Source organism: Sebastes umbrosus, chromosome 9 (genome assembly GCF_015220745.1).
Source record: "Sebastes umbrosus isolate fSebUmb1 chromosome 9, fSebUmb1.pri, whole genome shotgun sequence".
NCBI classification, from domain to species: Eukaryota; Metazoa; Chordata; class Actinopteri; order Perciformes; family Sebastidae; genus Sebastes; species Sebastes umbrosus.
The window spans coordinates 3856992-3884041 of NC_051277.1; the positions used below are offsets into that span (position 1 = coordinate 3856992).

At 38.9% G+C, this 27050-nt stretch overlaps 4 protein-coding genes across 6 annotated transcripts; 3 read left to right on the forward strand and 1 right to left on the reverse strand.

Annotated features, from left to right (window-relative positions):
• Nucleotides 1–2534: 2534 nt before the first annotated feature.
• Nucleotides 2535–7351, forward strand: rack1 (receptor for activated C kinase 1). Its single transcript, XM_037780785.1, has 8 exons — nucleotides 2535–2754; nucleotides 3535–3706; nucleotides 4889–5036; nucleotides 5808–5903; nucleotides 6092–6202; nucleotides 6510–6650; nucleotides 6904–7014; nucleotides 7244–7351. The coding sequence occupies exons 1-8, from the start codon at nucleotides 2646–2648 to the stop codon at nucleotides 7307–7309; spliced, it is 954 nt and encodes a 317-aa protein (XP_037636713.1). The 5' UTR covers nucleotides 2535–2645; the 3' UTR covers nucleotides 7310–7351.
• Nucleotides 7352–8497: 1146 nt separating this feature from the next.
• On the forward strand, nucleotides 8498–12346 carry nme5 (NME/NM23 family member 5). Its single transcript, XM_037779466.1, has 5 exons — nucleotides 8498–8851; nucleotides 10096–10301; nucleotides 11603–11703; nucleotides 11803–11921; nucleotides 12049–12346. The coding sequence occupies exons 1-5, from the start codon at nucleotides 8714–8716 to the stop codon at nucleotides 12130–12132; spliced, it is 648 nt and encodes a 215-aa protein (XP_037635394.1). The 5' UTR covers nucleotides 8498–8713; the 3' UTR covers nucleotides 12133–12346.
• Nucleotides 12347–15034: 2688 nt separating this feature from the next.
• hnrnpaba (heterogeneous nuclear ribonucleoprotein A/Ba) lies at nucleotides 15035–20664 on the forward strand. 3 transcript variants are annotated; one of them, XM_037780081.1, is made up of 9 exons: nucleotides 15035–15171; nucleotides 15992–16290; nucleotides 18167–18335; nucleotides 18426–18584; nucleotides 18670–18801; nucleotides 18911–19001; nucleotides 19155–19310; nucleotides 19420–19505; nucleotides 19943–20664. In XM_037780081.1, the coding sequence occupies exons 2-8, from the start codon at nucleotides 16016–16018 to the stop codon at nucleotides 19488–19490; spliced, it is 1053 nt and encodes a 350-aa protein (XP_037636009.1). In that variant the 5' UTR covers nucleotides 15035–15171; nucleotides 15992–16015; the 3' UTR covers nucleotides 19491–19505; nucleotides 19943–20664. The 3 variants fall into 3 exon arrangements, with proteins under 3 accessions (XP_037636009.1, XP_037636008.1, XP_037636010.1); XM_037780080.1 differs by having other exon boundaries at nucleotides 15079–15229; XM_037780082.1 differs by lacking the exon at nucleotides 19420–19505 and having other exon boundaries at nucleotides 15079–15229.
• Nucleotides 20476–26757, reverse strand: phykpl (5-phosphohydroxy-L-lysine phospho-lyase). The gene is made up of 13 exons (XM_037780079.1): nucleotides 26515–26757; nucleotides 26304–26422; nucleotides 26038–26197; nucleotides 25893–25967; nucleotides 25718–25805; nucleotides 25501–25617; nucleotides 24804–24886; nucleotides 24496–24721; nucleotides 22945–23099; nucleotides 22001–22090; nucleotides 21749–21882; nucleotides 21545–21591; nucleotides 20476–21201 (listed from the first exon to the last, which is right to left on the reverse strand). Exons 1-12 carry the CDS (start codon nucleotides 26577–26579, stop codon nucleotides 21569–21571), a joined length of 1335 nt encoding a protein of 444 aa, XP_037636007.1. The 5' UTR covers nucleotides 26580–26757; the 3' UTR covers nucleotides 20476–21201; nucleotides 21545–21568.
• Between the last annotated feature and the right edge of the window lie 293 nt (nucleotides 26758–27050).

Below are 27050 nucleotides of genomic sequence, written 5' to 3' on the forward strand. Positions count from 1 at the left end.
AACAGTTTTATGTGTTTGTTATTTTTTGTCCATTAAATCATAATCATGTAAAAGTATTCAGTTTCATTCCTTCAACAACCCAACCAACCCTACCTCATACTGCATTTATATAAAAAAGAAATACAATGAAATAACACATAGGCATGTCATTATTTAGAAAAGTAAACATAACATTTTATTATCCAAAGAAGGAAATTAATTTGGTGAGAGAGAAAAACACACAGAAGCTGTAAAAGAAAATAGTAACACAATAGAGACATACCATAAAAAGCAGCACAATACCAGAACATGTGGTCCTGTAAGTTAAAGATATGAACGTCCTTGAATACATAGTTGGGTCATCTTGGAGAGCGAAGGTTCGTTTCTCATCAACTACAAATGTTGACCCCTTTTGACCTCTGACATGACCTCCGTGTACTTATTTGTAGTTTTACTGTTCATAATTCAACTTTTTTTTTTTGCTTTTATTAGAGCCTAATACAAAGGCTCTATAACAAGTTTGAAAAATTGACCTTTTAGAGCTGAATATCGTGGATTTGATTTGTAGCATACAGTGTTCAGCATTTTAGGCCAAACCATTGAAAAGATCATTTCCAACATGGCCGATGATGGTCGCCATTTTTCAAAGTTAGCCTGCATGTTTCTCAGTTTTTCAGGTATTTGGTGACAAACCAAAGTATTGGACAAATTATAATTTTGACCTGATGATGGCGCTATAGGAAAAAAAATCAGGGGATCACCCCTGTTTTCTATATTTCATCCTGAGGGGAACATGTATGTCAGTACCACATTTTATGGCAATCCATCTAGTTGTTGAGATATTTCCCGATGCATTCTGCTGAATGTGTCGATCGATCCCTGCCACCATCGGGCTGCTGTTGACCTTTGACACCCGGCGGAAAGCTCCAAATCAAAAGAGCATTTCATGACCTGAAACTAGCTCTGCACAACACAATACAACACCAGCAGAAAGCTTCTTCTCCTCCCTGATGGTAACGATGATGGCATCAGTGATTCTTTGGACCATCTGGCTCGAATATGCCCATAAGAAGGACACATATTGGTGTGTTACTCATTAGGCCGATGAAGCCTGCTCGTAATTTCACAAATTTGATCAAACATAGAAACATGTCCTCCATTGTTACGGTTGAATGATCTCATTGTTTCTAAGACTAAACAACATGTTACACAATTGGTTGATTAGGAAGGGAACAAAGGCATAAAACATTAACATCTGCTTTAAATGTTTTTAATTTTAAATAATAGCTAGTTTTAAATTAACAAGTGACCTTATATTTGTGTTGCAATGTTTGTGACTATTAAATCGATGCCACATTTGTTGTAGTCATTGACCATCATGGGATTGTTATCCATCTATATTGCAGGCATCATAAATATATTTAAACCTCCCCCAAAAAAATAGTTTAAAATCATCTAGATATTATTTACATAATAGCACTCACAATTTTATTAAAGAAATATTTTACCTGCAGATGTTGGTATTATTAATAAATGTTTTAATTTAGAAAATTTGCCAATTTATTTCCAAACTAATTTTGCAATATTTTTTCAAGCACAACTGTAAGTATTACATATTGTTCCAAAAAGATCATGAAATCTAGGCTAGAGCTATAGTAAAAAAAAAATCTTCTTAATATTCAATATCAGCATTAGCATTCAATAACAAAGGATGGTAATTCTTAAACTTATTTTAAAAAATAAATAAAATACATAATAACATTATATTAATGTTTTTAATTAAGTTACTACTATTTATTTATTTAAACCCCTGGAATGTTTTATGTTACTTTATTTTATTTTATATTTGTTTGTTTTTATGTATCCCTTCATTTCCTTTATATGTTTTATTTACCTATGTTTCAGTTTAATTGTTTATTGTATTGTTCACAGATTTGAAATAACGTGTTTTAAAACAACAACAACAAAAAGATCCTTGAATAAAGTTTTCCGGGTAAAAGCAGTTTAGGTGCATATTGTTCCAAAAAAATCATGAAAATCTAGGCTACAGCTATAGTAAAAAAAAAAAAAAATCTTCTAAATATTCAACATCAGCATTCAATGACAAAGGAGGGTAATTCTTAAACTAATTTACAAAATAAATAAAATACATAATAATATTGTATTAATGTTTTTTAATTGAGTTCCTACTATTTATTTATTCATTTATTTATTCTTTTATTCATGTATTTATTTATTTATTATAACCCCTGGCATATTTGATGTTACTTTATTTTATTTTATATTTGTTTGTTTTTATGTATCCCTTAATTTCCTATATATATATTTCAATATATATTTCAATGTATATTTCAATATATATATATATTTCAATATAAATATATATATATATTGAAATATATATATTTCAATATATATATTTATATTTCAACATATATTGAAATATATATATATTTCTACTTTATTAAAGTGTTCCTGGCATGTAAAGCATGTAAAGTCCACATGTCCCAGAATGCCCCGCGCGCCTCTCTCCCCTCTTAACTTCCTCATCCGGGTCCTCTCCTTCCTTTCCCTCAGAGCCCTGATGCGATGAGGACCTAGGTCAGTCTGGACCTCTCAATAATCCATATCCATCCTCGAGAACGGCACCGCCGAACCAAGCCAAAATGACTGAGCAGATGACCGTGAGGGGGACCCTTAAGGGGCACAGTGGATGGGTCACTCAGATAGCCACGACGCCCCAGTACCCCGACATGATCCTGTCCGCGTCCAGAGGTAAGGCTGGTTCCGACAACATGGCTACCGGCTAGCAGCAGCTAGCTGGTCTGTGGACGTTAACTGCTGTAACTAAACAACACCACCGGTGTGAGTGAATCAATATGCATCAACAGACACTAAAGCACGTTATGTTGTTATATAGTCTTTAATGTTACACAGAATCTGCTCAAACTGACCAGAAAGACGCCGGTTAGCCTAGCAAAGCTAAGCTAGGCTAACACTATCAAACGTCATCTGCAGTCCGCCTCACATTCCCACATTGCATCCGTGACACGTGTGATATCATCCTAAGTGTAGTTAACCTGCTCTAATATGTGGATCTGGCTCTTAACCATAGTAGACTGAGCCTGCTAACTGATGACTACATGCTTGACAGCTTTCCTCAGTAATACACACTAACACTAACAGCTAACACTGCATGGTGATGTTAATAAAGTCTGTTTACAGGATGAAATATGTTTCAAATCTTTTTTATTAGTAAGCATGTGCATGCCAGTGATACAGACTGCGGTGTATCATGCCTCATTTCTGATATATATCAACAAAAACAGACAATACTAGGAACTTTGGGCAAACAAAAATGGAGACAAGCAAATACAAAGAACATAAGTAGTTAAAGGAAAAAACAACAAATAAAATACATAAAAAACAGACGACACCCTAAGGCACACAAATCAGGGTAACCTTGGTGACATACAGTATATGCATAAACATGTGTATGCAGAATGAAATGTATGGACATTGAGTTATAATATACCCTGTATGTTTGTTTTCCAGACAAGTCCATCATCATGTGGAAGCTGACCCGTGATGAGACCAACTATGGCATCCCCCAGCGCTCGTTGAAGGGCCATTCTCACTTTGTAAGTGATGTGGTCATCTCCTCAGATGGACAGTTTGCCCTGTCCGGAGCCTGGGATGGGTGTCTCCGCCTGTGGGACCTCACCACGTAAGTGCAGGGAGGGGGACATCAGGTGTTTCTGGGTTTATGGTGGTGAAGCTTGTTTCCTCTACATGTTTAGATGGTGCAGGTAAAAGTTTAGCAGGGAAGTGTCTTTGTTGCTGTAAGAAAAATCCGATCTGGCCTTGGGTCTACAACTGTTGCAAGAAACAGTCTAAAGTCAATAATTCAATGCCATCACAAACTTTATGAAATAATCAAACCAGGTGACAAGTAGGTGTGTTGTAAATCTTCAAACTCTTAACCTAGGCCTGGTGTAGTTTCGCCACAGGAATCCCAAATAACTTATGCTAAAATTACAGTGTTTGAGTTGCATTCTGTCATCTTGACATCAAGTACTTGTCAGCATCGAGCCTCTTTCCATACATCAATAGGTCAAATCCGATACAAACCCAGCCTAATGTGTGTGGCCACATACTTTGGTTGACCTTGCAGCAACTTAGGTACATGTAACCTGCATCTGGGTTAAGCAGTTATTGCTGAGCAATCTCACTATTTAAAGTCTTTTCAATCATAAACCTTAATTATGCATTTCTCCTTAAATGTCGTAACAAACCAATGTATTTGATCAAAACATTTTGATTACCCACTGCGGGTATAAGCTGCCGCATTCTCCTCCCCTTCGCTATCTGCGGTATCTATTTTTGCAAGGGGATGTTCGCTGCATCCTTAGCGCCACCCAAGATGTCTGTGATTGGTTCAAAGAAATACAAACAAGCCTTAGTGTTGTTTTTTTAAATGTGTTGATGGGAGGCAGTAATAAACCTGAAGATCTTACTTTCAGCTATGCAAGAAGTCTAATGACCAAATGTGTGCTGGAAACAGTGATGTTTCAAGTGAACAGTAAATATTCTCACCCAGTTGTTGCATCCATTTATTCTGGATCAAGGATTGTGCCAGTGCACACTGTCTTTAGTATTTAACCCAAAGGATAACACATTACACATGTACCTTCTCCAGCGGTAACTTTTGTAGTTTAAACACAAACATTGAAAATTGGTTTAAGAAAAAAGTTGTCTTGACTTTTAAATGAGTGTGTGTATCTTTTGGAAAAGTGCTCAACAGGTTTAGCTGTAGCGATATTAGACGTGCTTCCTTCTACTTGGGTGTATTTTTAAAATATGCAACAGTTTTGAGTTCTGAACTGTTTGATGTGTTGTTTTCCCCCAGTGGTCTCACCACCCGCCACTTTGTTGGACACACCAAGGATGTTCTGAGCGTGGCCTTTTCTGCTGATAACCGCCAGATTGTGTCTGGCTCCCGGGACAAGACCATCAAGCTATGGAACACTCTTGGAGTCTGCAAATACACCATCCAGGTGAGCTGCCCACATTCATGTTGATGTCTTGTGAGTAGCAGTCGGGTCTCTTTCTGTCAGTGGAACTAGATTTTAGTGGATTAAAGTACTGATTAATGGCCTTGCGCTACTTTGATGATAAGTTATACGCACATCACATCATGTAGGTGTGAGGCTATCAGAACAGCGTCTGCAAAGAAAAATGTAACGCCTGCACACTGTTCCATGCCACAATATTTTTATTGACTATGTTCCGATCCTGCTTGGATCTCTGTCAGGTCAAAATATTTGAAAAAGTGGAAACCACACCCATATTTATACATGAAGCACAACAATAGGCAAACAAGCTCCATGATGGCAGGTGTAGTTCAATTCACAATTTGATAAAGTACATAAAAGCAATAATACAACAGCCATACTTCTAATATCATGTGTCTAAATATCAAACATGTTATTTACTTATTGTTAGTTACTTGCGCTGCTTTGAAACATGCTGCTCACCCAGTCACAATTGTCTTTACACGACTAGCTTTCTGCAACAGTTGGGTGGGATGTCCAGCATTGCCATGCTTAATATCATTCAACAAATGATGGAATGATGGTTAGTTGAAAATGTATATAATCTAGGTTCATGTTGCTAAAAAGCTGCCAAACAAAACACTTTACTGTAGACATCAGTGTTTTTCCCACCTTGCTTAATTTCATCTAGCCCATTATAAAACAAATCACTAATCTTGGGTAACCAGAGAATCTTACATTGAGAATAAATATATGTTTGTCTTCAATTTGCAGGAAGAGGGCCATTCTGAGTGGGCATCTTGCGTGCGTTTCTCCCCCAACAGCAACAACCCCATCATTGTCTCCTGCGGCTGGGACAAGATGGTCAAGGTACGTTTTTAAAACTCCCCTTAGCTTTTACCTTAAGTTCTCTTGCCTGTGTGCCCAGAATCTGACATGCTTTACCTTAACCTCACTGATTATAGTCTTTAGGTTGAGAGCACAACCTATATAGCTTTATATGATGGGTCTTTATACTATCATAGGTGTGATGTAGTCTTCCTGTCCTTTGCTCCTAGGTGTGGAACCTGGCTAACTGCAAGCTGAAGACCAACCACCTTGGTCATTCTGGCTTCCTGAACACAGTTACCGTATCTCCTGATGGCTCCCTGTGTGCATCTGGTGGAAGGGTAAGAAATATTTTTTGTAATTATAGACTGCCACAGAATGGTTTTTGATCTTTCCCCACTATTCTGAAGTGAAGCACCAGTTTAGGTTTAGCTGCAGGTTTCAGCAGTGATGAAAACTTTCAAAACATCTGTTTAACATTGATGATAAAGAGGCTGTTTCTGAGTGTTACCTGCACTTAAAAAGATCATTGTGTTTTAAGTTATGCAACAAACTCCCTAGTTGGCTGTTAAGCATCATGTTGGTATCCTAGAAACCTACTATATTTCTAAATATGGTTATTGAAGCGTACTTTCTCTCATCGTTTAGGACGGCCAGGCCATGCTGTGGGACTTGAATGAAGGCAAGCACCTCTACACCCTGGACAGTGGTGACACCATCAACGCCCTCTGCTTCAGCCCCAACCGTTACTGGCTGTGTGCCGCCACCGGCCCCAGTATCAAGATTTGGGTAAAAAAACTTCATCCTAAATATCTCCTCATCAGTATATGGTCCAGTAAAGCTACAGTGCAAAGTGCGGTGATGAAACTTCCAATGCCAACTGTATTATTTGATGATAAAGAGGCTGTTTCTGAGCTCTAGTCTAGACCAAGTTGTACATTGTGTAATTAAATGTGGATGCTTTAACTTCTCTCATTGATCCGTTGCTACTTCTGAGCAGTTACTCAATGCACTGCCTCTGATGTTTCTTCTCCTCGTGTAGGATCTGGAGGGGAAGATCATTGTGGATGAACTGAGACAGGAAGTGATCAGCACAAACAGCAAGGCCGAGCCCCCACAGTGCACTTGTCTGGCATGGTCTGCTGATGGACAGGTACGACACACTTTCCAGTACAGATGTCTGACTATCCTACTAATCTGTGGTTATAGTATTTGATCCCCGGTGATTATACCCATTCACATTTAATTCTGAGACTCCAATGGTGACAGTCCTGCAAATATGAGGGGAACTAGAAACGCACTTATTTGAATATTAGCGGGCAAGCTATAAGTCTATAGAATGAGTAATCAATGTTCCTCCATCCCTCTTTCTTTCTTTACAGACCCTGTTCGCTGGCTACACCGACAACCTGATCAGAGTGTGGCAGGTCACCATTGGAACTCGATAAGAACTTTTTGTCGACTTTGAATAAAAGACTGTTTCAAAAGAGCGTACGCCATCTTCCTTTCAACACTATCAATGATTATAATACATACAGGGATGCACCGGGATCGGATATCCGGGGATACTGACTCAAATAGCTGGATCGGGTATTGGTGACAAATCTATTCAATTCAGTTTTTTATATTTGCATACTATATACTGGCATTTTAATTCCTGTTGAAGTTTGCTGCATTAAAAAGGTTTACACTGGAATTGCAATTCTTGTTAATTTTACAGATTTTTTTATTTTTTTACAAAGTTGCTGGTGCATGATTTATTTTAATAATTCAGTAAATTTATATCTATGTATGTATTTATTTGTTAAATTGTTTTACAAAGTTAGCAAAGCAATATTTAAGTCAAGCCGATACCAGCATTATCGGATCGGTACTCGGTATCAGCGGATATTGTATCTGTGCATCCCTAATAATACGTAAAATAAGTATCAGCACAACTTTTTACCTTTCTTTTAATAAAAAAAAAAAACTTTATTTCACACGACTTGTGTAACAGTAGTTACGACAACTGCATTATAAACCACAGCGAAGCAATAATCCAAAAACAATGATTTGACAAAAGTAAGGTTTGAAAAAAGCAAAACATCTTAGTAAAAAGTTAGTAGTACAAAAAATATACCAGATATAAAAATACAAGGAGATGAAGAAAACAGTTAAAACTGAATATAGTGCAGGGTAACAGCTATGATACACGACTATTAAAAAGTGCAGAAGAGAGTGTTAAAAATGAATATAGTGCAGGAGAGTGTTAAAAATGAATATAGTGCAGAAGAGTGTTAAAAATGAGTATAGTGCAGAAGAGTGTTAAAAATGAGTATAGTGCAGGGTAACTACTGTAGCTTAGTCTATGAAAGTGCACTGTATGCATTCTGTCCTGCAGACCGTCCTCCTTTGTCATTTTAGTCATTTTAATCATTGTGGTCACTTGAATAGTTTAATTTTGTGTAAAGAATGTACTTTTGCATGCACAGTCTGCAGATTATTATTACACACTAAAACTGTATTTAAATTCAGGAGGCGAATGAATATTGTCATTTTAGACCAGGCTACTGATGGATTATACCGGCGCCTTGTGCGTTGTCTGGATTGACCTGCTTGGCTTGCCGTAGATCGGTAGTGGTATCCTAGCAACGCAAACAGTCATTATAAACAGCACACTGCTTTAAACGAGCCTATTTAACTGTGGACAAGTTTAACTACTTAAGTTTACCAGCTACACGTAATGTTACATGTTACTAACGTATAGATCTAATTACTGGTTAACGTTATAGAGTTTAGTCGACAGGACTGAAGGAAAGTATAGTAGTCTAACGTTATAAGCTAACAGCTAACGTTACAGATGTTAGTGCAGCATGCTGGAGGAGATGGAGACAACTTTACATCCTCGCATCTTTGTGGACAAAACTCTGGCTCTGATTAAACCAGATGCCATCCACAAGGCTGAGGAGATTGAGGACATCATCCTTAAATCTGGCTTCATTATCCTGCAGGTTGGTTGAATATATGTCTGTAAACTCTGGGATGTGCTCTCTTTAGGGTGTGCTGTATGTATGGTGCCAGGGAGGCAATAGTTTGTGTAATTAACTTTTCTTATAAGACAAGTAGCCTAAGGCGTTTGTCCAATTGTGTGTGTGTGTATAGTCTGACTGTAAGTCTCTTAAAGGGTCATTTAGTTCACTGCTGTTTTGTAATTGTTTTTCTCCATGTCCATGTATCTGTTTTTGTTTTTTTATTTTTTCCCACTCAATATCCTCCTCACAAACACTAACCATACACTTCCACGCAACACACACACACTTGTCTTTTTTTATATATTTATTGTATTTTTGTTATTATATATATCTTGTCCTAATTGTTTATCACTATTATGAAGTCATATTAGTTCTTTATATTAATCTAGTCTGTATGTGGAGGCTTCAGATAAGCCCAGTGGGTTTTTTGCCTCTTGCTGCACTTTATATTATTCTTTTTTTTTTGTTATGTTGTATAGTCTTAAATTGTGCAAAATAAATAAACAAATAAACAAACTGATAAATCCCAAATAGTACAATATTGTCTGCATATATGTTGGCTGATATTACAGGACAGACTTACAACAGAGAAACAGAAACCATTATGCAGTTTGTCCACCAGAGAGTGCTAACAATGTCCAGCTCTGCACATATGGTCACACTTTCTTAATAACTAGATTTAAGGGATCTTTTTCAAAAAAATTTACTAGATAAAAATATATATATAGGACAATGAATCACCAGACTTTGTTAAACCCTAAGGTATTAAAATACATACCTAAAAAATCCAGTATCAGTTCACATTTCAATTAATTGTATTTAGGGTGTGCTGTATGGTGCCAGGGAGGCAAATAGTTTGTTTAGTTAACTTTTATTTTAAGACAAGTAGCCTATGTTGTTAGTCCAATTGTGTGTGTGTATAGTCTGACTGATAAATCCCAAATAGATCTATATTGTCTGCATATATGTTGGCTGATATCACAGTACAGAAATGCAACAGAGAAACAGAAACCATTATGCAGTTTGTCCACCAGAGAGTGCTAACAATGTCCAACTGTCACACTTTCTTAATAACTACATTTAAGGGATCTTTTTCAAAAAAAAATTATTAGATAAAAAATATAAACAGGACGATGAATCATCAGACTTTGTTAAACCCCTAAGGTGTTAAGATACATACCTAAAATTCACATGTCACTTTTGTGTCCCCATCCTTCTGACAGAAGCGGATGCTGCAGCTGAGTCCAGAGCAATGCAGTGACTTCTACGCAGACCAGTATGGAAAGCTCTTCTTTCCCAGCTTGACTGCCTTCATGAGCTCCGGTCCCGTTGTTGCCATGACACTGGCCCGTGAAAACGCCATCGCCCACTGGAAGTCCATCATCGGGCCGGTCAACAACACCAAGGCCAAAGAAACTCATCCAGAGTGGTCAGTCTGTTAACTTATAAGATGTTGATGCAAGTCTTTTGTTTTGTTGTCTGTTCATTTTATGGCACAAGTGGTTATATATATATCCTCCTGGGAACCGAGTTAAAAAAAATGTCTTCCAATTACTTTTTTTGTGATATCCTTCCTATTCAGGTTTAAAAGAAAATCTTAACAATTCAGGCTTGTTAAACTTTATTTTTATTGTCCACTGTAGTGGATTACAGGATTATTTCAGTGTGAAAAGACTAAAAAAAGAACAGATTATGGCTGTAGAGTGATATTAAACCAAGATTACATTCAAATTGATTAAAAAAAAAACACATGCCATATCACTGGAAAGCCTAGGATGTCCTCTTTACAATACACCAGGGGTTGATAGAGTAGGTCAAAAGAGTAAGAGGATATGCATGTGGACAAAATGTCCACTACAGAGGACACATGTCAATGGGCTGGGTCTCAGGAGGTTAAATATATCTCGGCCATCAGTCAAAATGATGGGAAGTTTGACTGTGAACTATCCCACGAAATCATGCAAGATATTTCAGTTCCTGCTAATGCATTACATTGCTATTGCAGTTTTTTTAAACACTGTTTTTATTTTGCTTTTAACAATTGAAACTTGCAAAATCTCCACATGAGAGGTCATACAAAGATTTGAGAATTATACTTATACATTAGTAATAAGCAATCTGTCATATAATACAAACGTACAGTTCACAAACCTTGTGAACCTACCCTTGTCAGCAAACAAATTGGTGTATCTGCAGAGGGTCTGTCTGAAATGTCTGCTTAGAAACAAATCAAATATACCTTAAGAATATTAAGAAACACTTTGAATAACTATTATTTCACCTACCACAATGTAAGTTCTGAATATATATATATATATATATATATATACTGTATGTATTAGTGTGTGAGCACATCCACATTAGGGTGTCACAATACTTGAATATTCCTGTGATATCATGGCACCAATCCTTTGGTTAGACAGATTCAGACGGGGAGTGCTGTGTGATGGACACATTATATTAAACAAAATAACAGTACATTCTCTATATGGTTTTTAAGAAGTACTCCATGGTCTTGGTACAGTATTCAGCCTACAATGCAAAAGATTGATCAAGCAGTAGTTTTGATATTTGTACATACTGTATATAATTGATTGTGATTCTGAGCCCCAGCCTCTGATTATTATGACGTACAGTACATAGTTCATCATGCCCTGTGAGTGTGAGGCATCCTATGACTTCAACCTGGCAGATATGTTTATATGAATGTGATGTATTTCCCCCCCGCAGCCTTAGAGCAAAATATGGCATTTCAGACCTTAGAAACGCACTCCATGGCAGCGATTCATTTCCAGCGGCTGAATGGGAGATCAAATTCATGTTCCCAAACTGTAAGTAAAACACACAACCACACATACAGTACTGTTGTTTGTATAGAAATGTATTGAACACTTATAATTGTGTACCCCCCATGCTTTCTCTCTCTGCAGCTGTAAACGAGCCCTTTCCCTCGAAAGATGCCACCAAAGAATACCTGAGCAGGCATGTAAACCCGACTCTGCTGCGTGGACTCACTGAGCTCTGCAAGCACAAGCCCCTCAACCCCGGTGTAAGTACTCAATGCTCAATATATGAACATAAGATAGTTATTTATTGTTGTGTCATGTTGTTTAGTGGTGTTGAGCTTTGGTCCCTGAAACATCTTCTTACATTATCCTGCACTTTTGCTTCGATAGATTTGGCTCGCTGACTGGCTGATCAACAACAATCCAAACAAGCCTCGATTATCTGATGGAGCTATTGTGGAACAAGCAGAATGACAACATGGGAAAAAAAGAGGGACGAATACATAATATCAAATGTTAATTTTTTAAACTATGATGGAATTAAATGTCTTTTCAGCACTAATCATCTGTTTTCAGGTAAAGCTGGCCTATTTATAAACCATTTGTTCTTCCGTTAACACTTCTTTAAAGGGTGTGATTTGATTCATAACCCAACATTAAAATTCAACAGGTTTATTATAAGAACACTAACAACTGCTCCTAATCATAAAATAAATCAAATATCTCAGATTTGTTTTTTGTTTTTTAACAAAGCACCCTGTCCCAGCAGGTCCAACATATCATGTTGAATTATGGAGTAAGTCAGACAGAGTTTGCATTTGATTTGGTAACCATGATAACATTATAACCAAGTTCGACCAAATGCTCGTACAATAACATGTTCTGGTCTACCTGCTTTGACCAGCTTCATCTCTTGTGGCTCCTCTGGAACTGGTTCGCAAACACAATATATATAGTTGATAAAGTGGTCCAGCTTGTACATGGGCATATAGCTGTCTAACAAACATGTTACTGAATGAACAAAGTGACTTCAGTTGGTCAAATGAGGATTACAGTACTTTATTCAGGCTGCTTCACGGTAGTTTGCATGTTAGCTATCAGACTGATTATGGAAAATAACCTCAATGACTATTACTGTATGTGTTTTTGAATTTTAATCAAAGAATAAATATAGAAAAATATTTATTTTAATTATTATGGCGTCTCTAAATCCCATTTGATGGTTATTTGGTCTGTAGTGTGTAACTAGCAGTAGCCAGTGCCTGAATTTGTACACGAGTACTTTTACTTCTTATTGTATTATCATTATTATGAATACGTTTTCAGTTGTAATCAATCTATGTTGAGGTGACATTGATGCGACTGCATCATTGGAGCTAAAAAAGAAAATGCAGTCTTGCCCATGCACTATGGATTTGCCTTTGGTATTCCTTCTCATTACACATCTCACTTGGTTTTATTGTAGCATATATGTGCAATATTATATGTAACCTACAATTTGAGTATTTAAGTATACTTGGCTTATACTGACAAGTATACAGAAAAGTCTAAGTATACTTGGCTCATACTGAGAAGTGAACAGAAAAGTCTAAGTATACTTGGCTCATAGGCCTACTTGTACTTTGATCGAGATATACTTAAGAAAAGTATATTAAGTATTCTTTCCTTATAGGCCTACAGAAAGGTATACTTGGCTTGCAGTTGTGCTTACTTTTTGATAAAGTAGCCTATTAAAGTGTGTGCAGTTGTCACTGAAAGAAAGTCACCGTTATAACCATTTATATGTGTCTATGTACGCGTATGAAAGGCTTGATGGCAGCTCTCCGTGCGTTTATTCATCATTAATATCCATACAGAGACACCTAGATCTACATTTTGGACATTTTCCACGTAGGCTACCGTTTAACAACCCTGGACTGCCTGGACTTCTGTTGCATTTGACTACATTTTTTGTCAGATTCAGAGTGAATATAGCCGTGCAAGACAGACAAATACTAAGAGTAACGCTTTGTAAAACGTTATTAAGCTCTGACTCACCACTGTGAGTTGTCCTCTCGGGTGGGATGGCCTGCACTGGCAACCCGTAGGCTCTCCCATTGGTACATCCTTATATATAAGGTGATTCTGGGTCTGCTCCCACAATACTTAAGTGTTTTTATTACGCAAACAAATTGTGGACAGTATTCACTGCGTTCACAGGACCTCTTTGTGCTCTCTGTCCCAACAGCTCAGACAAAAATTGGGGGAAAGGGCTTTTGCATATTCTGCACCCTCAGCCTGGAATTTGCTCCAAAATGATCAAATAATCAAGGAGCTGGTATCATTAAATATTTTTAAATCTAAAATGAAGGTTTTAGAATCAGACTCTATGGCATGCCAATGTTTTTAGCCCCCTTGTTGTACCGCTGACTCCCAGAAAAGGTCCTTTTTGTCCCCCCATTTGTCTTTAGATAGTTCAAATTTAGGGCTTTTAGTGTTTGTGAATTGTATTTTATCTCTAATTGTGTCTGCAACTTTGTGTTCTTGCTGCTGACCGTCTTGGCCAGGTCTCCCTTAGAAAAGAGGTTCTTAATCTCAATAGATAGATACAGTAGATAGATAGATAGTAACTTTATTGATCCCGGGGGAAATTCAAGTTTCCGGCATCACAGTTCCATAGTGCAAAACATGTTAGTAAAAAGGCAGTAAAAAAATAAGTAGTGAAAAGTACAAAATAAATAAAACAGATATAAAAATACAAGGAGATTAAAATTGAAAATCATTTAAAATGAATATAGTGCAGAGTAACTCCAGTAGCTTAGTCTATGAAAGTACACTGTGTGCATTATTATCTGTCCTGCAGACCGTCCTCCTTTGACCTAACCTGGTTAAATAAAGGTTAAATAAATAACAAAAATAGATAGATAGATAGTAACTTTATTGATCCTGAGGGAAATTCAAGTTTCCAGCATCACAGTTCCATAGTGCAAAACATGTTAGTAAAAAAGTTAGAGGTGCAAAGTACAAAGTACAAAAAAAATACCAGATATAAAAATAAAAGGAGATGAAGAAACTGTTAAAAGTGAATATAGTGCAGAAGAGACTGTTAAAAATGAGTATAGTGCAGGGTAACTCCAGTAGCTTAGTCTATGAAAGTTCACTGTATGCATTATTATCTGTCCTGCAGACTGTCCTCCTTTGGATTAACCTGGTTAAATAAAGGTTAAATAAAAAATGAAACAGTAGTAATTCACCATATTTTTTAAATCACTCTACTCTTCTTCATGAGGCAGAGAAGGGTACTGGGAGTTCCTTCCTGTGTGTGTCGAGGGGCGTGAACATCTTCTGTGAAAAAGAAAGGGACGCGTCTCTGATTGGTCGACGTCATGATTGACAGCAGCCCTCAGCCAATCAGACGCCTCCTCCGCCAGAAATGCCGTTTTTTTCTGCCGGTTCTAGAAAACCAACCACGAGTTGTCGTCGTGTGGGAGAATCCATCTTGAAGAGAGAGCTCTCCGGTTGTGTGTGAGACCAGTAAGCAGGTTTTTCCTACTTCTTTAAGCTTGGTTTTTCAGTTCAATTATATTGTCACGTAAGTACCCCTGATTATTGTAGTATTATCGTTGCATTTATAGGTATATTTAGATGATAAATGTGTAATTAAAGAGAGGCCTTGTTGTGCAGCGGCTAGTGCGGCCTTTTGCATTACGTAACTGCGAATTAGAGTTGTGCAGTCCAGGCTACGGTTTTATTACATTTATGCACTTTTATGCACATAGTTTCCACTAATTTTTTATAGCTTTGAAACATATTTTTACCGGGTGCTTAAATGTGTTTTTATATAAGTTCGCGTTTTGCCATTTTTTTGCGGCCGCGGTAATTTTTCTATGAATGTATGGCGGTCAAAATGGTGGGGACGGTTTTACATGGGGCACCGCGGAAAAAAAAGCGAAGCGTTAAATAGCATAAGGAGTTATTATATAATTAGTAATTTTAAGTTGATTTTATTTATGTTTAGATGGCTTATAATAGCGCTCAAACATGCCTGATTTTTTTTTATGAATGTATGGCGGTCAAAATGGTGGGTGGGGAAGGTTTAAGAAGGGGCACCGTGTGGAAAAAGGCGAAGCGTTAAATGGCATGAGGGGAATTATTATATAATCATTAATTTTAACTTTATATTCTTTATGTTTAGGTAGATTATAATAAAAAACAAACATGTATGAATTTTTTTTATGAATGTATGGCGGTCAAAATGGAGGTGGGGAAGGCTTTAGAAGGGGCACCGTGTGGAAAAAGGCGAAGCGTTAAATGGCTGTTATATAACCGCTAGATCTGATGTGCTTTGTTTTAGGTAGCCGTTATAGCGCCCTCAAACATGTCTGAGACAGAGCAGCAGTACATGGAGACGTCAGAAAACGGCCACGAAGTCGACGATGATTTTAACGGCGCCGACCACACCGAGGAGGCGAACGAGGAGGAGGAGAGAGCCGTGAACGACTGCGGAGAGCAGCAGCAGCAGGAGGAGGAGGAGGAGGAGGAAGAGGAGGAAGGCGGCGGCGGCGGAGCGGGGCTCGACGCCGACGGGAACTCTCAGAACGGAGGCACGGAGGGCGGACAGATCGACGCCAGCAAGGGAGAGGAGGATGCCGGGTGAGTTAGTGTGTAAACTGTCGAGATTTGTAGTAAAAAGCAGTCGTGTGTGTGTGTGAGAGGTTGGCCATGTTTCTTTGTTCAACCGGCCTTTGTTGGCGCCATATGCAGAGCAGAGTGGAGGGGGGATGGGCGGCTCTGAGCCTGAGAGACAGAGAGTAGGGATCACATCGACAGCCTGCAGAGAGAGAGAGGGGATCTCTAGATGTGTGACTGTAATGCAGTGTGATGCAATCTTTTTTTGCATTTTTTAATTAATCTTGTGCATTAGCTATATAGTAACTGTAGCCTGCCTACGTCATCGGGTCAACAGATGTTCGGGAACAGTGTGTACATTTACACCCCCAATCCCCTCCTCCTACTCAACAGCACCCCCCCAGCAACCACGGCCATATGTGTATATATATATATATATATATATATATATATATATATATATATATATACATACATAAATAAATATAAATATAAAGTTAAAGGGGGGCTGCATGTAATGCTAAACATGTCCCCTTTAGGAATGTCACGGTACCAAAAATCTAGTAGTTTGATACCAATTCGATACCACGGTAAAAAAAAACAACCAAAAAACAATAAATCCCATGTAATTCAACACGCACTCCTTTTATTAAAACATTTGAACATTACAAAAAACAGAGGCATGTCTTAAGTAATAAATAAAAAGAAACGTCTACGTTTATTTTATAATATATATAAATATAAAGTTAAAGGGGGACTGCATGTTAGGGATGTCATGGTTCCAGAAATCTAGTAGTCGATACCACGGTAAAAAAAAATATCATGTAATTCAACACGCACTCCTTTTATTAAAACATTTTAACATTACAAAATATATATATAAATAAATTTAAAAGGGGGGCTGCATGCATGTTAGGGATGTCACGGTACCAGAAATCTAGTAGTCGATACCAATGCCAGTGAATTTACACGATTCTCGATACCACGGTAAAAAAAACATAAACTTTAAGCTATATAGCAACTGCAGCCGGCCTCCCTACGTCATCGGGTCAACAGATGTTCGGGAACAGTGTGTACATTTACACCCTCCTACCCAATAGCACCCCCCCACCACCACGGCCATATGTATATATAAATTTAAAGGGGGGCTGCATGCAGGGATGTCACGGTACCAGAAATCTAGTAGTCGATACCAATATCAGTGAATTTACACAATTCTTGATACCAATTCGATACCTCGCTAAAAAAAAAAAAAAAAATCCCATGTAATTCAACACGCACTCCTTTTATTAAAACATTTGAACATTACAAAAAACAGAGGCATGTAGCCGTTAAGTAAGAAATAAAAAAGAAACGTCTTATTAAAATTGCAAAACAGAACAGTGGCATGTAGCCTTCAAGTATTTAAAACAAACAATATTGTCTAGATGTCTGCCTTTGAGGTGCTTTACTAAATTGGAAGTATTTCCTCCTTTGGAAGAAAAGTACGACGGCACCATTACTGCACCGCATACTGGTTTTTGCGAATCTATTACTCCTTGTAAATCCACCTCGAACGCAAAGTACTTCCATACCAAACTCTTAACGAGTTGAGCGGAAGTAGCGCTGCAGCAGCTGCCATCTTTCAAGTCTCGTGTTGATGTTTTTTTCCGTGCTGTTTTGGCGTTCTTCATCTTCCTTCATTTCACGGCAGATGAGAACACTTGTAAGCGTATACTGCCCCCATTAGATCTGGAAGAATCGCCGCTCCAGTACCAAATGACCATTACAGGCATCCTTCGGTATCGAAGAAAACGAGTACCGTCTCATTTTTATAATTTTGGTACCAAGGTATCGGTTCTCGTGACATCCCTACTGCTTGTAATGCTGACCATGTCCCTTTTGCATGTCTCTCTCTCAGGAAAATGTTTGTTGGCGGTCTCAGCTGGGAGACGAGCAAGAAGGATCTCAAAGATTACTTCACTAAATTCGGTGAGGTGACGGACTGCACCATAAAGATGGACCAGCAGACGGGCCGGTCAAGAGGCTTCGGATTCATTCTCTTTAAAGACGCGATCGCCGTGGATAAGGTGAGTTGGGGGACACAAATTATGTCGCAAAATATTATTAAAGTGTTTACAAAGCAATTTTTTTAATGTTTTGTGTATTTTTTTTTTTAGGTGCTTGAACAGAAGGAGCACAGGCTAGATGGGCGTGTCATCGACCCCAAGAAGGCCATGGCCATGAAGAAAGATCCAGTCAAGAAAATCTTTGTGGGAGGCCTTAACCCTGACACCTCAAAGGAAGTCATTCAGGAGTACTTCGGGACCTTTGGAGATGTACGGTGTTAGATTGATTCGTCTACAAGTTATTGAATGCTTACGATATTGGCTGCTTCAGTGTTTTGTTTCTTCTCTCGTGTAGGTCGAGACCATTGAGCTCCCGCAAGATCCAAAGACAGAAAAGAGGAGGGGATTTGTATTTATCACGTACAAAGACGAGACTCCCGTCAAGAAGGTGATGGAGAAGAAATACCACAACGTCGGCGGAAGCAAGGTAACGGCATACAACACAATACTGATGATGTACTGTAGTTTCATGAATTTTTTGTAGAAGTCGCGTCACAATGCATGTAATGTGCTCTTGTGTGTGTGTGGTGTTACAGTGTGAAATTAAAATAGCCCAGCCCAAAGAGGTCTACCAGCAGCAGCAGTACGGCGCCCGTGGATACGGAGGACGCGGCAGGGGCCGTGGAGGTAAGCAGCCCTTTTAATTTGTGTGTGTGTATACCAGCAAAATCTTATATTTAAAACCACTCAACCGGTAGACTTTTGCATTTGTGCCGATTAACTTGCCTGAGTCCTGTGTGCTGGAGAGTTGTGACAAAGGACCTCACCTGTTGTTTCTAGGCCAGGGCCAGAACTGGAATCAAGGTTACAACAACTACTGGAACCAGGGATACAACCAGAACTATGGCTACGGACAGCAAGGCTACGGATATGGCGGCTACGGCAACTATGACTACTCTGCTGGTTATTACGGCTATGGGGGTGGCTACGATTACAGTAAGCGATAAGTGCCCCCCGGGAAAGCAAAAAGAATGAGAGAAACTTTATTTTCTTGGTCCTCCTTGTTGTACAGAAGAACTCAGTCCCTTTTTCTCTTGTCCTCCAGACCAGGGCAATACAAGCTATGGGAAAACTCCAAGACGTGGAGGCCACCAGAGTAGCTACAAGCCATACTGATCACACGTAGTGCAGGTATGCATTTTTGCATCATCCGTGGTAGTATGAGAACATAGCTGTAACCATTGGTGCCTTTTTTGACCCCAAAGATCTCCATCTACTCTAAATCCATTCAAGCATTGTGGTGGGGTTAGGGTAGGCTGTGTTGTGGGGTCTGTGATCATTTAAAGATGGATTCATTCCACCTGTCAGCCATCTTAAGATGCATCTCTACTACTTGATCAATAAGGGTTGAGTTGGTGGTGGTTGAGAACAGGAATAAGGACCGTTTCACCTTTCACCAGGGTGCTAGGTGTAATAGCTAGCGGTCGTGCCCCCCTCCCCCCCCCCAAAGTGTGTCTGTCCATTCACTGACCTGTCAAACTCATTCATGCACCTGTCTGTCTTTGTGTAACTGCATGCCATATTTGGTTTATTCTCAGTAACGTTAAGCACCGTGTTTTTCTCTTAAGGTCTAAAGTAAATAAGAAAAAGAGATCCATGGTCTGACCACAACCAACATGGGCTCTGGCTTTTCCTTTGGAGTTGGCAGAAATTTGGACTCATGCTCCATATGTACAGATCAAGTGAGGAACTGGGGAAGCAAATGTCACTTTTCCACTTTTTATTTTATATTGTTTTGTGTCCATTTACATTTCCAGTGATGGAAGTGTTATTTTTACTGTACTTTTTGGTACCTTTTTGAATCTAATGTATTGTATGGTTGTATTTTTACATGTCTACTGGATTTACAGATGAGCAGGAGCAAGAGCTTTTAAAGCTCACAAATAAAACATTTTTTCTTTTTTTTTCTTTTTTTTGTTTTTGGTGTTTCTAGATCTTTTAGTTATTTTTCTCCCGTGCTGAATGTTGGATGCAAGTTGCATGGCTTCAGATGTGGGGTGAGGCAAAAAAATAAGGGATTTAAACTAATCAAAGGGTTCATTGTAAGCGTGTCAAGTGAATGTTTGCAGATGGCCTAGTAGACGAAGACAACCAGCATCTATTTTTTTTTTTTCTTTAAGCTTTTAAGGAGATTCTTCCCCCATCATGTCTGCAATTTTAAGTGGCTTTACTAGTGTTATTCAACTGAACGCAAGCCTGTTAATGTAAGAGGGTACTCCCTCTCTCACTGGAAACTCATTCCTCTAGTGTCTTGGGCAAATTGGTAGAAATAAACTTTTGGTTTATATTACACACGGATCCTTTTGTTATTATTTTGTAAAGTTAATGTTAAATGTTTTGTACTGTTAAATGGCTTGCTTGTTTTTTGTCTTGAGAGTAATGTTAACACCTCTACGGATGCCAGCTTTGGAAGCTGTGGGAGAGGGCATCACTACCGGCAGGATAACTGGCTGAGTGTTAATACCCACCCCACTAGATGTGAAAACTGCGGTACTTGAGCGTTTTTAATGAATATGACCAGGAGTTATAAAGATAGGTGGTCTGGTAAGTGCTTACCTCAACCATACTGTGTATTGAGAACATGTTGCCGATCAGTGTTGTATGGTGGGACTAATTATCATTTCAAATCATGCTGCTGTGGGTAAAAGAAAGTAAGAGTCACTATTGTTTAAAAAAACAAATGCTTTATTAGTTTCTTGATAAAAATAACTCCTTGTGGGAGTTCATTAGTGTCACGTTAGCATCTTGTGTATTGGTCTTTCATCAGTGAGGCGACTGCATCTCCTCATTTTACTGAAGTGATTCCTTTTAAAAAGGCACTGAACACCTGGGGGGGACAAAAGATGTACAATGATCAACTTAAAGGTTGCATGGCTTTAAATGGTTAACTGCCATTTAAAATCTACTGCCACCACTTTATATCATAGATTTGATATGAGAATGTACTAATAATACACCCCTCATGAGTCCTAGTCCATTTCAAAAACGAGTCCCCACAGTTAAAGTGGAAGATGGCAACATGTTCTGCAAAGTGAAATGAATGAACTTGTTTGATCTACTGGAACCTCAAGTATAAAAAATTCACATCTCTACCTCTGAACTTTATGAATGTGAACCATCTGACGATGTCTGATGCAATTAAAAAAGTTTTTCTACAGGTTTAAACAAACCTTAGATGTCTTCCTTTTCCAGTTTTAAATGTCACTGGCTTCCATGTCTGTGAGAACAAGAAAAGTTATTCTACACTTTTATATAAAGAATGTGTGGTATGAAGTCTTTTATAGGCATCTTTCACAGTGTTCAGACTCTTATTACAAAGTAAACATACTGGAGTAACAGCTGTAGACTGAAAGGTGGTGTTTTGTGCAGCTAACCTGTGAGGATGCGGTCTATACATTGTACCACCAGGTCAGCGTCCTCCATACTGAAACACATGGGAGGTTTAAACTTCACCACGTTTTCCCAGGGGCCGTCTGTGCTGACACAGATTTTATCCTCCTCCTTTAACCTAATTTAAAAAAGGGACATGGAGTTAAAATCATAGAACACCATTTGTCTATAAGAAAAATCAAGTTAATTGCGAAACTATAACCAATAATTGCTGCATTGCACTCAAAATCCAATACCTCTTCACCACCCGAGCTGCTGTCTCTGTGGCCGGAGTCTTCTGCTCTCGGTCTGTAACCAGCTCGAGACCCACAAACAGTCCTATGCCTCTGTTCAAACAAATAATAGAAAAACATCTTCAAAATTGGGGGTTTACATACACATGAATACACTGAATATCATTGAGTGGATAGTGATTATCTGAAAGCTTCAGTTTCTGCTTAATTTATATGAATAATTGTTATGATATCATATTACATTTTCCGGTTTAACAAGGTAGCTGTACCGATGGGCTTGTCTTGGCATGGCTCAGGGATACAAAATGTCTTTTATTAGGCCATTCTCACAGAAGACATAGTCGGAAAACCACGGCTGTTAATAATAAAATGAAAGAATAATAATAATAAATACTATGACTAACATGTGCTTTTCCTACTAAGATGAGTCAAAATGTCTGCTGTGAAAGTAGGCCTGAGACACGCACTGCTAGAAAAATGTATCCCAAAATGGATTCTTGTGTTTGTGGGGATATGGGCTCTTTTTTTTACATTTTGCATACCTAAAAAATCACAATATTTCTAAACCCAACAGTCTCTCTACAATGTAGTCTCAGTTAATAAGCATGTGATGGTGCATATACACAAAACTCAATCCTGAGCACTGAACCTATAAGTTGTTCCACCACAACATGTGCAAGTCATAGAAATGTTGATAAAGTGCTGTACATGCACAGACTGTCCTGTCTTATCAGCTAAGATAAGTGAAAACATGAACCAAGTGCGTGTTGGAATTGAATTCTTGTTGACAGTGAAATGGTGGTATTAGGTGACAACTTAATGGTCAGACTTCATGCTTTTCATTAATTTTAATTTATTTTTCCAAATCTGATTTAGTGCCATGGACTCTTGAGAATAGAATAGTATTGGCCTTTATTTTGAAGGGGCCTGAGTGTCTCCATCCTTACCTGACATCGCCGATTATTTGATGCCGTGTTTGCATCTTTGTGAGCAAACCTTTAAGATGTGCTCCCACCCTGGTGGCGTTTCCTCTCAGGTCCTCTTTCTCTATCACGTCAAGTAGTGCCAGGCCAATTGCACAGGACACTGGATTCCCTCCGAACTGCATAAAGTTAGAGACAAAACTTCATCTCGATATATGCATGCTTATTAACCAGAGGTAGTTCAAACAGATTTCAACAGAAACTTGTTAGCAATCGACTTTAAGAACTCTAATTAATGATGTATGTTTTATGTAGCAGCATAGTGTTAAATGAAGTGGCTAAATGACAACTTGAGAAGTGAACGACAGTCATCAAACACAAGTCAGTGATTAACATAACCACCAGCAGAAAAAACATACATTTTTTACTTTTATTTACCTTAAAGAGGACCTGTTATGCTTATTTCCAGGTGCATACTTGTATTTTGGGTTCCTACTAGAACATGTTTACACGCTTTAATGTTAAAAAAAAAAAGCTTTATTTTTGTCATACCAGCATCTCTTTTCACCCTCTATCTCGTCCGGTAACAAGTAACAAATGTGTTACTTGGTGACATCACCACGTTACAGAATAAAAGGCGGGACTTCAAGCGAGGCGTTTCAGGCAGTTCAGGAGCAGTGTTCCTGTGGGGGGAGAGTAACTCCCTTTGGCGTGGACTTTGTGATTTTGCAGACGTTTTACATGCACCAAAAAAACTATATAACGCACTAAAGGAAAGAGAAGAAACATTAAAGCATATTAGGTCCCCTTTAAAGGCTGCTTTTAGAGAGTCAAAGTCCCGCCCCTTCCGGTGACCCCATGGGACCTTATTTCGGAAGAACCCACCCCTCCCCCCCTATCTCTTGAAAAGCCCAGACTGCTCTAATTGGTCAGCCTGTCCACTCTTGTGATTGGTCAACCGCACCAAGCTCTTCAGACTCCGCTCCAGCTCCGCTCGAACTAGCTTTGTTTGAAGGCGTGCCAAACTAGCCTCTTGGAAAAATGTGTTTCTTGGTGACATCACCACGTTACGGAAGAAGAGGCGGGACTTCAAGCAAGGCGTTTCAGGCAGTTCAAGAGCAGTGTTTCTGTGGGGGAGAGTAACTCCCTTTGGCGTGGACTTTGTAACTTTGCAGACCTTTTACATGCACAAAATCTACATAACACACTTAAAGGAAAGGGACAAAGCACAAAAGCATAATAAGTCCCCTTTAAAATACACTATCTTTGTGTAACTGACATCAGTTCAGTAATAATAATAATAATAGGACTACTATGATATCACATTATACTGAGAATGATTTATGCATTCCTTATTACACAAAGGCACCCTGGCTGCCTCTGCTATAGATACCAACTGGAAGAAGTCATTCATATTGTGTTTAGGCTAGCCCTATGGAGACCTGTCCAGGGTGTACGCTGCCTTCGCCCAATGTTAGCTGGGATTGGCTCCAACCTCCCGTGCGCGACCATGAGTAGGATAAGGGGGTTACAGATAATGGATGGTTGGATGTGTTGAGGCTACTGTATAGTCACCGTATTGAAGTACTCCACTCCATTGGCTGTGAAAGCTCCGGCTATCTCTGCGGTGGTCGCCACACACGCCAGGGGATGCCCGTTGCCCATCGGTTTACCCATGGTCACTATGTCGGGACAGAAACCCTCCCCCTGCAGCTGGAACGCCCAGAAGTGACTCCCCACGCGTCCGAAACCCGTCTGCACCTCGTCTGCCACAAACACTCCACCAGCAGAGCGCACGTATCTGTAGGAGAGAGACGCACCACGTCACCACTATTGTACATGTGGCTGAGCAGAATCTGAAAAATATTAGTCACACCACTCACTCTGCAACTTTAGCTGAGTATCCTTGGGGCAAGATGATTTGTCCTCCAACACTTGGCAATGATTCGGCAAAGAAGGCAGAGATCTGTGGGGGAAATGTAGTGAATAAGTAACAAATGGGCATGTTTGTTACAGCATTATACATTTTCTTTAAGGGTCCCATATTGTAAAAAGTGAGATTTTCATGTTTTTTACATGATAAAGCAGGTTAAGTGCTTTATAAATACTGTTAAACTATCAAAACGCTCGATATACGAAGAAATACACACAGCCCCTATTCAGAAATTGTGCGTTTGAAACAAGCCGTCAGGATTTCTGTCCATTTGTGATGTCACAAATATACAATATTTAGACCAATTACACGGTTTTAAACTTAAACATTCTAAATGTGTCTCAGTTTTTTCCTGGTTGCAGTGTATGTGAATAACATAAGCTGACAGGAAGAGATGGACCCCAACTGTTGCCTAGCAACGCAATTCCATTGAAATGCACTAAAACGGAGCGTTTCGACAGAGGGTTAAATACAGGTATATTCAGGCAGACAGTACGAGGAAAATAATGTGTTTTTTTTAACATTACAGCATGTAAACATGTTCTAATAGAAACACAAAATACAAGTATGAACCTGAAAATGAGCACGATATGGGACCTTTAAAACATTATGCTGATTTTATTCGACTGCGTTACAGTGCAGGCTACCTTACGACCTTTCCTGTGCACCTCCTCTATTACGTCTTTTACTGCATCTGCGTATGCTTGGCCCGGGTTGGGGTGATCCTCTGTGTATATGCCTCTGTAGGTGTCTGGTAAGGGCGCCTATAGGAAGATGAAACACATTCTTTCAGATAGGCAGGAGTCCACTGTTGGTCAGTAGCAGCTGGTGAAATGATGAGATGGTTCGTATAAATTTACACACCACATGAACCCATTCTTTCTGTCCCGCCAGTTTCCGGAACTTGTAAGGACTAATGTCGATGAGGGACATTAGATGCCCGTGGTATGCACTGGTATAAAAGGAGAGTTCGTTGTAATTGATAAGCAGGTGTATTGTCAGAGAGGGTGTATGCATTGAAATAGAACTGAATACTCACTGGTCAAGCACAACGACATCCTCATGTTGGGTGTACTGCTGTGCCAAGCGTAGGGCGAGATCATTGGCCTCTGACCTGTCACAAGAACAGATGTGAAACCACTGGAATGGTACTATAGGAATACCTTTCTTTGTCAACTACTTACCCAGAGTTAACAAAGTAGAAGACACTCAGTTTCTCAGGCAGGCTGGCAGCCAGCCGGTCTGCATACATGACTATGTTGTCGTGCAGGAATCGTGTATTTGTGTTCAGGAGGTCCATCTGTGCAGCTGCAGCCTTTGTAATGCTGGGGTGACAGTGGCCCACTATAATAATAAAAAAAAATCACACTGACACATAAAAAACCTCCTGCCATATGTTTTTATAAAGGTAATAAATGGACTTTGCACTGCATGATATGAAGTGTTTTACCATGGTGAACGTTGCTGATGCAGTCCAGATATTGCATGCCATTTTCATCAAATAGATATTGTCCTCTTGCTCTCACTATTTTCACAGGCTCGTCTGAATAAAATAGTCTACATGACTGCCTGCAATTAAAGAAATCACGACGTGTCAGTGAGTTGCACGGAAGTAAACTGTGCACAATATGTCTGCCAACAATTGCATGTCTTTTACATACCCGATTAATCTCCTCCTCATTGCAAGAGTTTCTTCTTTCCTGAGTTTTTCAGCTGCCATGTTCATTTAGTGTGTAAAGTATACTAAAAACTACTGAAGCAGTGAAGGAAGAGCTCTCCAAAGGTCGCCAAGTTAAAGTGGTACGTCAGATTCCTCTGCTTTCTGCTTAGTCTTGACATCCACTGCACATGCGCACATGGTAGATCTGGACTCACCCATTTAACAATATATATTTTTTTTATTGCAAATATAGGTAGACTATCTAAATTATATATGCATTATATTATTCTATTTAAATCATAAATAAACAACCTTTATTTGCAGTTTGGTCTGTTTTCTAACATGCTGTGGCTTTATTTTGAAGGGCTCAACTATGGGGGTGTTTACAAGACAGAGACGTCCAAAATAAATGCAATATATGTTGTTAAAATTGTAATTTCTATTGGGAACACGTTAAAAAAGTTATATTAGAAACGTATGAGCTTTACAAGCATTATGGGACTTTCTTCAAATTGTGTTTTTTTTAGAAAGTGTATT

Coding starts and splice junctions, on each gene's coding strand:
- nme5 (XM_037779466.1), top strand. CDS start 8,714: ATGCTGGAGGAGATGGAGACAACTTTACATCCTCGCATCTTTGTGGAC. Junction 8,852..10,095: donor CTGGCTTCATTATCCTGCAG/GTTGGTTGAATA, acceptor TCCTTCTGACAG/AAGCGGATGCTGCAGCTGAG. Junction 11,922..12,048: donor ACAAGCCCCTCAACCCCGGT/GTAAGTACTCAA, acceptor TTGCTTCGATAG/ATTTGGCTCGCTGACTGGCT.
- rack1 (XM_037780785.1), top strand. CDS start 2,646: ATGACTGAGCAGATGACCGTGAGGGGGACCCTTAAGGGGCACAGTGGA. Junction 2,755..3,534: donor GATCCTGTCCGCGTCCAGAG/GTAAGGCTGGTT, acceptor TTTGTTTTCCAG/ACAAGTCCATCATCATGTGG. Junction 3,707..4,888: donor CGCCTGTGGGACCTCACCAC/GTAAGTGCAGGG, acceptor GTTTTCCCCCAG/TGGTCTCACCACCCGCCACT.
- phykpl (XM_037780079.1), bottom strand. CDS start 26,579: ATGAACATGGCAGCTGAAAAACTCAGGAAAGAAGAAACTCTTGCAATG. Junction 25,968..26,037: donor TTCTACTTTGTTAACTCTGG/GTAAGTAGTTGA, acceptor TTCTTGTGACAG/GTCAGAGGCCAATGATCTCG. Junction 24,887..25,500: donor TGCACAGGAAAGGTCGTAAG/GTAGCCTGCACT, acceptor TTTCCCCCACAG/ATCTCTGCCTTCTTTGCCGA.
- hnrnpaba (XM_037780081.1), top strand. CDS start 16,016: ATGTCTGAGACAGAGCAGCAGTACATGGAGACGTCAGAAAACGGCCAC. Junction 16,291..18,166: donor AAGGGAGAGGAGGATGCCGG/GTGAGTTAGTGT, acceptor TCTCTCTCTCAG/GAAAATGTTTGTTGGCGGTC. Junction 18,336..18,425: donor ACGCGATCGCCGTGGATAAG/GTGAGTTGGGGG, acceptor TTTTTTTTTTAG/GTGCTTGAACAGAAGGAGCA.